Source organism: Meriones unguiculatus, chromosome 3 (assembly GCF_030254825.1).
Source record: "Meriones unguiculatus strain TT.TT164.6M chromosome 3, Bangor_MerUng_6.1, whole genome shotgun sequence".
NCBI lineage: Eukaryota > Metazoa > Chordata > Mammalia > Rodentia > Muridae > Meriones > Meriones unguiculatus.
The window spans coordinates 33,553,493-33,565,504 of NC_083351.1; the positions used below are offsets into that span (position 1 = coordinate 33,553,493).

The 12,012-nt window shown below is 51.7% G+C and overlaps 1 protein-coding gene across 3 annotated transcripts; it reads right to left on the reverse strand.

Annotated features, from left to right (window-relative positions):
- Nucleotides 1-380: 380 nt before the first annotated feature.
- On the reverse strand, nucleotides 381-8,938 carry Mob3c (MOB kinase activator 3C). Of its 3 annotated transcripts, none has more exons than XM_060379809.1 (4): nucleotides 8,754-8,938; nucleotides 4,837-5,292; nucleotides 2,691-2,893; nucleotides 381-2,390 (listed from the first exon to the last, which is right to left on the reverse strand). In XM_060379809.1, the coding sequence occupies exons 2-4, from the start codon at nucleotides 5,252-5,254 to the stop codon at nucleotides 2,361-2,363; spliced, it is 651 nt and encodes a 216-aa protein (XP_060235792.1). In that variant the 5' UTR covers nucleotides 5,255-5,292; nucleotides 8,754-8,938; the 3' UTR covers nucleotides 381-2,360. The 3 variants fall into 3 exon arrangements, with proteins under 3 accessions (XP_060235792.1, XP_021515131.1, XP_021515130.1); XM_021659456.2 differs by having other exon boundaries at nucleotides 4,837-5,303; nucleotides 8,619-8,938; XM_021659455.2 differs by having other exon boundaries at nucleotides 4,837-5,303; nucleotides 8,754-8,937.
- Nucleotides 8,939-12,012: the final 3,074 nt, after the last annotated feature.

Here is a 12,012-nt window from a genome sequence, read left to right on the forward strand (position 1 = left end):
GAGAGTGCCTTTCTGTCCTGTGATTGCGGTTGTGGCTGTGTTTCCCACTGCACTTGGTTCCTCCAAACCACCCAGATATGAATGGGGATAGTCAGTGCCATGTGCCTTTACAAGGAAAGATCCCCCCTCAGAACCGAGTTCCTTGAAAGCAAGGGCCTGCATGGCCCTCCCCTCCCCTCCCCAAGGCTCCTTAGTTTGGTCTAGAATTCATAGCCCGAAGAGAACTTGGGTGTCCTCACACTGGAGAGCTAGGTCAGTCATCACTGTGCCCTTAAAGTCCAGGATCTTAGGACAGAATGTCTCTTTTAACCCGCTCTGGTAGTCTCTCCTACAATTTGCCAAGACCCATGTGGCACCCAGACCACAGCCTCCCACTGTTGGTTGTTTTAGTTTGCATCTTTTATTTTACCAAAAATAGCAAAATCTTCCCTTTTCTCACAAAAATAGATTTCCCTCCCCCCCCCCCATCATCCCTTTTCACAGCCTAGATTTCAGAGTATATTCTGCAGCCCACTCAGGGGAATCTCCTACTCTCCTCAGTTCTGAACCATTGCCAAAGCTGCAGGCCAGCATTCCCTTGGGGACTTTTCTGGAACTGGGAGAGAGAGAGAGAGAGAGAGAGAGAGAGAGAGAGAGAGAGAGAGAGAGAGAGAGAGAAAGAAAGACGTTTCAGGTCCTGCTGGTCTGGAGAGCCCCAGGTGTTTCTCTGGAGGGCAGACACTTCCTCAGCCATAAGGAGGGGCCTGGTTTTAGAGGTTTGTCTCAGCAGCCAAGAGTCAACCCAGGGGTGGTGGGGCTCTCTGGCATCAGGCTAGAAATCCTTGCTCGGACATTGCTGGAGAGTGTCTGACAACCCCTATGGTCTCAGTGTCACAATCAGCAGGCCCCCAAGTTGAAGTCGAGAGCTTTGGCTTTTATGCGGGTTTCAGTTTCCTCCTCTGCAGAGTGAGAGACAGAGATGAAATTCTTCTGTGACTTCTTGTTCTCCATCCTGGCCTCTCAGGATGAGGCTCTGGAAAGGCAGGGAACTGTTTCTGTCACCGTGTCCCTCTCTGTGAGTCTGTGCACTGGGCTCAGGATGGCAGTATTGAGTCATGGCTACTGCCTGAGCATCCCAGTCTCTCTGGATAGCTGGGCTTGGAGATCTAAGAAGCTGGAATGTGCTGGATGGTTGGGTGGAGGCAGGTATTTTTAGGGTGAGAAGGTCTTCATCAGTTACATGGTTCTTAGTGTCCTGAGACTCCAGATTCCCCAATTCTAGTAGCTCTTTGGTTTGGAGGGCTACTTTGTGCTGGACTTCAGTCATGTCAGTAGATTCTGGGTTCGAGCCTGAAGTATCCTGAGTCCAAGTTCAAGAGCCAGGGGACCTTTGTGAACATTGTGGATCAATCCCAACCCTTAAGAGGCTTACTGTTTGTTTTGTTTAGTCCTGGCTGTCCTGGAACTCCCTCTGTAGATTAGGCTGGCCTCAAACTCAGAGATCCTAAGTGCCTGGATTAAAGACGTGTGCCACCACTGACCAGCACAGAGGCTTACTGATATTAGGATCTCTCTGGAGGCAGAGAGATGAGTGAACAGACAATCACGGACATCCTTGGCTGCACAAATCAGCCCACATGGTGGTAGGCCAGAGGCTTAAGAAACTCAGGGCAAAGCTGTGTAGTTTCTAACCTCCACTCAACTGCCTGAGACTCATATTGATGGAAAATGGTAGTCTAGGAGATTCAGAGCTACAGTTCCATCTACATGCACCTTTTGTTCTCTTGTACATATGGTCAGAGTTGAGTTGGGTCACTAAGCTGTCATTACTCCTATAATAACCATGGACTTACTCTCAGCCTGTCCATCCATCCATCCATCCATCCATCCATCCATCCATCCATCCATCCATCCAACATGAGGGCCTACCATGTTCAGGAAGGACCTGGATCCCTCAGACAAATCCCATAATCAACACACACACACACACACACCTGCTTGCTCAGATACAGGCACTCACTCTCTTATAATTTTCTTGCCCTCACTTCAGCCACCCCATGTTCCCCAAATGGATTTGGGAACTATGACGGTTGGGTGAAAGGGTGAAGTGTCAGAGCAGAATCCTGGTAGTGTACCCCATTCTGGACTTAATGTGAGAAGCTAACCTCCTCCTTTCCTTCTGCTGCCCACTTGAAGCCTTCCCTTCTCCATGCATCAGGGGACACAGAGACAGACCTCTGAGAAGTCCAGAGGTGTTGGGTATATAGAGGTGTCCTACAGGCCTTTAGATTGCTCTACCAACAGGCTCCCAAGGGTCCCCTCTCCCAGCCACACTGTGTTCAGATGGTCCATCTGATAGGCAACCACATCCGGATGTGGACTCAGTGACAGATACGTTCTGTCATCTCCCTCTGTAGAGACACAAAGCAAGGAAGGGTTAGTTTCATCTAAGCCTGCGGGCAACTCCTTGCGAAATCATGGAGCCCGACACACCTCCCCCCACCCCCACCTCAGCTGCAAACCATGGCAGCAAATCTGGATCTGTAAACTGACATCCCCATGAATTCTCTATGAGAGTACAGAATCCACTGTTAAATGACCTGTCTCCTCTCCGTTCTCCACCCCCGTATAGGAGTTTCACACAGATCCTTCGGATCTGGACTTTCAGGGGAGAGCGCTGGCAGCGGAGGGTGGTGGACGCTCGGCCTTACCAGTGGCTCTAGTTCCCTCTGGTCCACCAGGCTGAACTCCTGGATGAAGTAGTAAAAGTGCTTGTAGCAGGTGTTGACGTGGGCCTCCGCCCCCATGCTGAGGATGCTGTCAAAGTGGTGGATGTAGACATGGACAAAGACTCGGAAGAGGCGCGTCAGGATCTTGGTGCAGACCTGCTGGAAGTTCTTGGGGAAGGGAACTCCTGGGGATGGAGAGGGGTGGAAGAGGGATCAAAATTCTGCCCCTCCCCACAGGGTGCCCTCACCCCTCCTCAGCACAGGACCCTTACAGAAAGGCAGAGCAACAGTTTGGCTTTTCCCAACACTCTTTTTTTTTTTTCCAGGTGGGAGGAAGTGCTGGGGACTGAACCCAGGAATTCACTCACACCACTGAGCTCCAACCCCAGCCCCCATCTTTCCTTTTCAATGAAGCACAAATCTGAATTTGTCTTCTCCTTGCTCTAAGACTTATCGCCTTCACATTTCCCACTGCCTAAACCAGGGCTTTGCAAGCTTGTTACGGGCCAGTCTGCCTCAGACTACAGTGACAATTATGGCCTCGCCTCTCCCCAGACACCTGCACCTCTGCTGCAGAAATGTGCACATCACTTTCTCCTATCCTGGACAATGGGGCCCAGTTCTGTAAAATGTGGGCCTTCAGAGTTAAGTCTTAATATCCCAGCACGGATGGAGCAAAGCCTTTCTGAGACAATCCTGATTCCTCTCTCCAGCCACACCCTTATTTCCCCGGCTTACTTTTCTCACAGCTGGCTCACGCGCCCCCACCCCCACCCCGATGCTAATAACACTTCAGGAACTGCTTCAGATATCACTCATTCCTTCAGATATCCAATAGCATAAAGAACATTAAGAACCTCAGTGAGCCCAGCCCTGAGCTGGTAGGCCCTTTGTACCTCTGTCTCCTGCTTTTTACAGTTGTGCTGATGGGTCTGATAGTCATTCTAGATATGATAAGATGCAGGTAATGTGTAAAGGTGAGGCCACTTGCCTGAGGACACATAATTATTAATTAGTACAGACTGGAGGCAGGATTCAGTCCCTCTTTGTACAGTAGTACCTCTCAGAAATAGATGGTACAGATCCTCCCTGGCCAGAAAAAGCCATGAGAACCATGGGAAAAGGAGTGTGTGCACAAGCCCCACATCCAGGGCAGAGATCCTTGTGGCTTACACCCTCTTTTCCGCTATGACAAAATCATCCAGTCATCTAGTTAAAAGTTTACCCAGGGCTCACAAAATCCAGGGATGTAGGCTAGAGGGAATAAAAAAGCCAGGATCAGATGGAGGCCTAGTCCATACACCTCCACATACCTTCCTTCTCGCTGCTCTTTGGAGCTTGCACTCTGCCTCTCTGAGAGCCCAGCCTTGTCCCCACATTCCTATCCTATCCTCCTAGACTATGACACCAGGGCCCCACAACACCTGAGTTCTAGTTCTGAACCATAGAACGGTGTGCTTTCCCACTGCTGGCCTCAGTTTCCTCCTGTGTAAAATGAAGGGACGTTTTGTACACAGGAAATAGCAGCCACGGTTGGGAGGAGCCATGTGCCTGAACCTGTGACTCAGTGCCCAGCTTCCCTCAGCATTCAGACTTCTTCCCTCTGGGCTTGACCAGCTACCCCACCCATTTGAATCTCTACAGCCCAGGTGGGTGCTGGGACCCAGGCTGCAGGTGGGGCCTCTGTGATGAACACAGTTCAGCTCTCGGGTGGGGAACCTGGGCCAGGGTGATGTTACTCATCTCCTCTCCCCACCCTCACCCTCCCAGGTCCAGCTGAGATAAGAAAAGGCCTCATGGCCTGGACCTGACTATGGAACACCAAGTCTGAGGAAAAGACACCTTTCGGGAAGATCCAGCTTCCAATCCTTCCCTTTCCTGGAGTCAGGATCACAGGGGACTAGAAGGAGGCTGAAAGCCAGGTCAGCCCAAGAAGGTGGAGAAACAGCATTTGTGGTCATGTTGGAATAGTCTGCAGGGTGACACTTATGATTTGGACACGAGATGCCCCAAATGGGAGTCAGATAGTCCTTGTTGAATGTCTGATCCTGCCTTAACCAATTCCCTCTTCTACGATATGGGAATGACCCTACCAGCTAGGCTAACTCTTCAGCCAGACAGTGCTCACCAACACGTGTAGGAAAGACATCCTCATCGTTGATGAGGCCCTCAATCCAGTCCATGAGCAACGCCATATAGCGGGGTGCCGAGAGCTTGGCAGGCCTTCGGTACTGGCGCTCATCCTGCCAGCGGTACTCATAGCGGGGCCCACCAGCCATGACTGGGCAGCTGCTCTCACTGCAGTGCTCGGCCATGGTACCGTAGATGAGGTTGATGCGGTTGAAGAAGTCCACCACGTGCACAGCGATCCAGTCGTCGATGCTCTCGCCAGGTGGCAGCCTCACCACGCTCCGAAGGTCCAGGCCGGACTTGAGTGAGGCTTGTGCCTTCTTGTACAGCTCAAAGCGCTGTGTGCCAGGCTCGAAGCGCTTCCGGGGCCGGAAAGTCTTATCCTTAGCAAACACCTGCTTCAGACACAGAGCCATGGCCAGGCAGATAGAACTGGATGTCTAGGCACAGGGACCTGAAGATGCCCTGACAGGAACAAGGGGAAGTGGGTGGTCAGGGTCTTATAAAGTGGGCTTTAGCTTCCCAACACATCATTCTTCTCTCAGCTCTCAGCCTGAGGGCAACTTCTTGACCTCAACGAAACCCTCACTCCCTCGCATTGCCTAATCTTTTGTGGACTACTGTAGCCCTCCACCCCACCCCTGCAGCAGCCCAACATGCCTTTCATTTTGCTTACTTTCCTCCCTGCTTTCTTTGAATCTTGCAGGGGGTGTGGCCTGGACTCCAAACAGGTGCTTACAGGACTGCTGACCATTACAGAAGTGACAGAGGTTTCTGCAGGCCCACCAGGGAACAGGGACCCCAGACAAGATGTTCTCTGGTAGCCCGATAGGCCAGCTGTGTAGTGAGAGAGCCTTGTTGCATAGAGCTAAGGGTGAAGGGGGTGGGCCCTGATTTCCTCTGGGATATCCCGAACTCCATCCGGCCACCGGGGATTCCCAGGGAGCAGAAGGGACTTTTCTATTGAAAATGTCCTTTTCTTTTTTCTTTACACTGAAAGAGGAAAGGGCCCTCACACAGCCAGCTGGGTGGCCTTAAGTGTGGTCGCAGGAAGCGAGGGTGGCAGGCCTAGAAGAGCACCACTTCCTGTGACAGAGGCTAGAGTTCCTTTCCTCCAAGCCAACCTGTCAGTCCTAAACCTGCATGAGCCATTGGCCTTTCCCTTGCACCTGACCCTCCATGAATTTCCAGCAAGTCTACTATGCATCTGGCACCAGAGGCTGGGGAGAGAGCAGCCAGGCCCATCCTGCTGGTTACCTTCTAGATGTTTGCTTTGCAAATGGAAGGATCCCAGACTCAGAACAGACTTCAGGGGGCATCCATGAGAGTCCTGGGATCTGGTCAGTACTTCAAAACTGGCTTGCTTGCATCACCATGGATTTAGCCCATGCAAATCCTTGAACACCCTGATATAGTCAGGTTTCTAATCATCTTAGGCATTTCATCTCCCCTATATGAGCTATTGGGGAACAAAGATCCAGGCAACTGCCCAAACTGGAAAGCCACAAATCAAGCACAGACCCTGACCACAGACTTACACTACTAAGCTGTATAAGCTGAGCCTGGGGGTCCATGCTGAACTCTGACCTTTTTAGTTGAGCCCTGAGCCTAGCTCCAAACTGAATGAGGCTTGAGACAGCAGCAGACGAAGCTTATCCTTCACCTCAGACTGGCCTGACTTTGAAGCAGTTTCCTATCTCTTTGATAACTGCTGTGGCAGGATTGGGGAAGAGAGGGTGGGAATAAGGTGATCAGTATGACCAAAGGCATGGAGCACAGAGGAATGTTACTTCTGGCAACAAATCAAAGAAAGAAATGTTTGGAACAGGAGTTTTCCCTCTTGATCACAGCAGGCAGACAGAATGAAAAAACCAGGAAAAATGAGCAGTTTGGAGAACAGTGAGCTCCTGACCTCTTGGAAGACGCTTGAAGATGTGGAAGGCCCTTCCATTTATTCGGCTCCCCCACCCCCACCCCATAACTTCTTCCCAAAGAAATGCCAGGCTGGGATCTGACTTCCTGAGTGAAAGCTCGGTATACTTCAGTTCTTCTCTCTCTTTTAGGCTCTGCCTGGGGCAGGGCTTCCAGAATCACTCACTGCCATCAGTGGGGCGTCTGGATCCTCCACCTGTGCTTGCCCTCCCCATTACTGGTGCTACAGACTCTCACTCCCACCTCTCCTGCCCCACCTCTCTCCAGCAGCCACCCTAGGCTGTTCTTTGATCCCGGAGCATGTCCTTACTCTCCTGATTTCTCGTCCCACTGAACACCACCTCCTGCCGCAGGCCTATCTCAGCCTTGTGTGGTGGCTGCTCTCTGATCGCTTCTGTCCCTACCCCTCTCCAGATCAAGTCAGGACTGGTACAAAGCTGGTGGCCAGGCTTTAGGAAAAGCTCAGACTCAAAGAGTCTTAGAGTTTAAAGCGACTGCAGTGCAAGCATGAGGAGGACCAGTTCGGATCCCCAGAACCCATAGAAATCCTGGTGTGGCAGCCTCCTGTAACCCTAGCACTCAGGAGTCAGAGGCAGGGCATCCCTGGGGCAAGCTGGCTAGCTGGACTTGCCAGGCTTGGGAAGCCCCAGGTTCAGCAAGACCTCACCTTGCTGGTGAGATGTTTCAATGGGTAAACTTGCTTGTCTGAGTTTGATTTCTGGGACCAGCATGGTAGAAGGAGAACACTCCCACAAACTGTCTTTGACCTCCACATGTGCACTGTGGTACACACATAAGTGTGTTTGTGTGTGTATCTATATGCACACATATCAATAAATGTAATTAATTAAAAAAACAGACCTTGCCTCAATAAATGAAGTGAAAGGTGATGGAAAAAGACAACTGATACAACTCTGGGCCTCCAAACCTTCATGCCCAACCTCACATACCCACAATAACACACACACACACCACACACACACACACACACACACACACAGGAATAAAAGTCTTCAAGTTGAAATAACTCTGAGAAATCAAGTGGCACATCCCACAGGAATAGATGGGGAAACTAAAGAGGATTTGAAGAGCCTGACTTTGCATAGCAAGTTGTAGGATGCAGGGGATTGGCTTAAAGAGGGACTCAGCCTATAACAAGGTACAAAGGACCCTCTTCCTACCCTGCCTGGCCACTGGCCTGGTGTAGATAAGCCGGGAGGAAGGGAGTCCAGATGCCCCACCTCCTTAAGGCCCAGGACTTTACTAGAAAGAGTGAACTTGGAGGTGAGTATGGGAGCTAAGTTAAGAAGGCAGTCCCCCTTGCTATGTCTGTTCCTGGTGTTCTCCCCAGCCTCATGCCATCACGTTGAGACTGTTTCTCACAGAGCCTCTATTCCCCTTCCCCATGGACCCTCCATTTTAATTACTGGGTCGGGGAACCAGTGGTTTGCTCACTCCGTGACCAACATCTAATCTTCCCAATCTAACTTCCTACCCCCCTGCCAGGGACACACCTGCCCCTCCCTTGGCCTGGCTAGGGAACAGCCAGAAGATGGCCCCAGTTTGAACTCAGAATCTAGTCTGGTATGCCTTGAGGGACAAGATCTAAGTTTGAGATTCTAAGGGAAAAGTGGAAGCGAAAGACATAGCTCTTGTCCAGCCAGACCCACCCCCACCTCCCTGGAGTCCCAAGAGCCTCTCCTGATCTTCAGCTGTTAAGGCCAAACAGGTCCTAGGACCCAGAGGAGCTAGCCTGACATTTCCGCTCCTGAAAGACACGCCCACCCCCCCACCAGCCACCGCCACCGCCTCCCCCACCCCAGACTCCCGGCGCTGCGAGCCTCGCACCCCGGGCCGAGGACTGTGGCCAGCCTGCTTTCGGACCCGGGTCGCTTCCAGGAGGTGCCACGCGAGGACCCAGAAGAACTGAAAGTGGAAGCTGGGCCGGGCCTCGGGGGGCGCGGAGTCGCTGCGCTCACTCACGCGCTCAGGCTAGGCGGACAGCTCCGAGTCTCTGCGCCCTCCACCGCCGCGCGCTGGGTCATCCTCCTGCCCGGGATCCCGCGGGGCTGGTCTCAGCGCCTGGCCGCCCGTCTGCGCTTGGCCGCCCGTCTGCTCCCGGCCGCGGCCGCCGTCCCGCCGCCCCGCCGCGAGGAGACGCCAGCTCCGCCCCGAGCTCAGCCACGCCGCGGCCACGGGGCGGGGAGGGGCGGGGAAAGGGACTCCCGCGTCCCGGGACTTCTCTCCAGCCTTTCCGGGAAATGGGAAGTCGGTCGGGCTCGCAGTCAACCCGAGGGCAAAGAACTAACTGAGCGGTCGCCCCAAGGGACCGTCTGCCTATTCCCTAAGGACGCAGCCCCAGATTGCTAAGCTGTAGAATGGGAACAGGCCCAGCTTCCGCCTGAAGCAGAAACTAAAAGGCCGTGGTTTGAGTGGTTTCCCAGCCCTCCTGCAGCCATCTGAGCTTCACTTACCTCGGAACTCAGTAAGGGTTCCTAGCTGCTTGACCCACCGCCACACACAGCGCTCAGAACCTACCACTGGAGGCTGCTGGTGATGGATGGCGCACGTATTTACTCCCAGCAACCAGGGAAGCAGAGGCAGGCAGATCTCTGTGAGTTCCAAGCTACCCAGGGCTACACAGTGAGATCCTCTCCCTAACCAAGCAAGCAGGTCAGCAGGCAGGCAGGCAGGCAAGCAAGCAGGCAAGCAACCCTAAAGAAATGAATTAGTGAATGAATGGCTGGTGGGAGTCATGGACTGGGGCGACCGACTCCTCCACACTCAGGCCCGGAGAACGTTCAAAGACCTCCCTTTCCCCACACTGGCTGGAAACTTGATTTCCTGGTTGTTTAGATTCTCAAACTACCCAGTCACCCCATTTTCTATTTCCAAACCGTCGTCCCCGTCGTTCTTCAGAATGGCTTCTCTCCTAGCCCTTTCCAACCGGTCTCAAATCTTTGATAAGCGTTGCCCACTCTTCTACCTAGATTCCTCCTCCCCTGGAATCAGGTGTCAGTGCCCAGTGCATTCCACGGCTTGGCCCCAGGAACCAGGCTGCAGGCTCTGTCTGGGGTGGGGGAAAATTGAAGGCTTTCTAGACTAGGTGGGTGTTTCAGTTAATCTTTGTTGCTAACTTCACTGGCTTCAGAAGTGCCGAGGAGACCCATCTCTGGGGGCGTGTGTTTGTGTCCAACTGAGGAGGTTGACACTCCCCAAATGTGGGTCCTTCCAGCCACATGGGCTAGAATCCTGGGCTAAACTAAAAGAAAAAAAAAAAAAAGCATTCGGTACCCACCTGTTTCCTGACCAGCTGCCTCCTGGTCCTGCTGCCCCAGCTTAGAGCTGATCTCCCTGCCATACTTCCCCCGGTCATGGTAGACTACGCTCTCAAACCATGAGCCAAAACAAAATGGCTTTTCCTGAGTACATTGGCACAGCATGAGAAGTAACTAAGACAGAAAGCCGAGGCAGGCCACTGGGCTGCTGAAGTCACCTTGGAGGAAGAGGATGGTGAACAGGTGCGACTGGGGAACCACTGGAGCCATAGGTGGTCTTAAACCATGGCACAACTGCCCCATCGGGATTCCCTGGGTCTGGGCCTGGGCCTGCTTTCTCAGTAGCATGAGAACACATTTAGAGCCTTAAGAGTTTTAGGGTAGAACTGAGGATTCATTCTTTGACTTATTTCTGCTCCAGCATAAAATTCTCTATTGTTTTTGTGCCCAAGTCTTAATCTGTCTCAAATTTCCTATAAACTCTTACATATTGAATTCCATCAATATGTAAAATATTTGCTGCATTTGATCTGGTATAATAACCAATGCATTTTTGTTGAGTGTAACAGTGCACTGAGATCAAGATGATGACACAGCATAATGCACTGATGGCCCAACGCCAGGCAAGAGTGGGGAAATCCACAGGAAACAGAGCACCCTGAGTGTTTTGAGGGGAGTTTAATAGTGGCACTGCATACAGGTATAGTTAGTTGTACGGAAGCCATGTAGAGACTATCTCACCAGTGAGGCAGCTTTCACCTACCCTTGGCTGAGGTACACCAGGAACGGGAGGTGTGAGAAGGCTATAGCAAGCTCTGTGGCCCAGCTCACAGCAATCAAGGCAAAGACTACAGGCCAATAAGGGCCTTATTTCCCTCTGATTTTCCTCTCATCTTTGGCCAAGTTCCCCATAACTGAGTTCTATTAAAAGCCAAGGATAAGAGAACCTGTTGCCACAGCCCAGAGGTCAGCCCCTGGACACAGCTGGGAGGAGGGTAGAAAGTCATCTGGAGAAACAGTGTTGGGTCAGGGGTGAGTTCACAGAGGAAATGACTTAGAAACTGCTTGTGCTTTTCTTATCATTCTGTTCTAAATATTTTACAAACGCCAACTACAATTTCCTCTAACTCTTGGGTGCTTTAGAAGTAGGATTTTAGTTTCCCAACCTAAGAAGGTTTATGTATTTCTTGTTTACTTCTCCTTACATTGCCTTGTGGTCAGAGATCTTGGTCTACGAGATTCCTTGGAATTTGATATGACCTCCTTTGTGGCTTTGCACATGGTCATTTTCTGTGCCTCTGAGCTAGGTTTTATAGGAAAGGCAGGAATTCAGTGAAGAATGAAAAGCATAGACTTTTACTCTGTGGGAAATGTAGGTGATCCATTCTGAAGGATTTTTAGAAGTTCCAGGCTCATCTGCAGAGACCTGGATGTCTGTAGGGCAGGAGGTAGGAAGAGTTGGGGTGGGGCAGCATAGAGATAGTCCAGATTTCTTAATGCCTGTACCCCTTTTTGGCACTCTTAGTCTGGGCTGGAAAGACTGGTGTTTCAGGAGGCCCTTCTGGGGCTAGGAAGATGCAGACCATGTGGACAAGCTCCTGCTTTACTGTGCATTTATTGTGTGACCATGGGATAGTATCACTCTCTCTGGTAGTTTACTGCAGCTGTCCAGCTCTCACTGTTCCTTCCCACTGTGTCTTAAATGTGACAAGTGGCTCCAGAAGGCTGAAAGAGGGCCCATCTCTTCAGGTTGGTAGGAGCCAGCAAGGAACTAGGAGAATATGTGCCCTCTTCCATTGCACAGCCCAGGCACTTCCATGATGTTGACTCCAAGTGACTGGACTGGTATGTTCATGAGATCTGGACTCCTGCCCTCACTCCCTCCATAATACCACCTGGTATCCTGGGAAAGCCCTACCCCCTCTTTGGGACTCAGTTTCCTCACTTGTACCACCAAAGTATCT

What these genes read in the sequence shown, in the direction of transcription:
- Mob3c (XM_060379809.1), bottom strand. Translation starts at nt 5,254, where the DNA reads ATGGCTCTGTGTCTGAAGCAGGTGTTTGCTAAGGATAAGACTTTCCGG. An exon ending in TGTCTTTCCTACACGTGTTG is followed by an intron (nt 2,894 to 4,836) that starts GTGAGCACTGTC and finishes CTCCATCCCCAG; the next exon opens with GAGTTCCCTTCCCCAAGAAC. An exon ending in AGAGGGAACTAGAGCCACTG is followed by an intron (nt 2,391 to 2,690) that starts GTAAGGCCGAGC and finishes GTGTCTCTACAG; the next exon opens with AGGGAGATGACAGAACGTAT.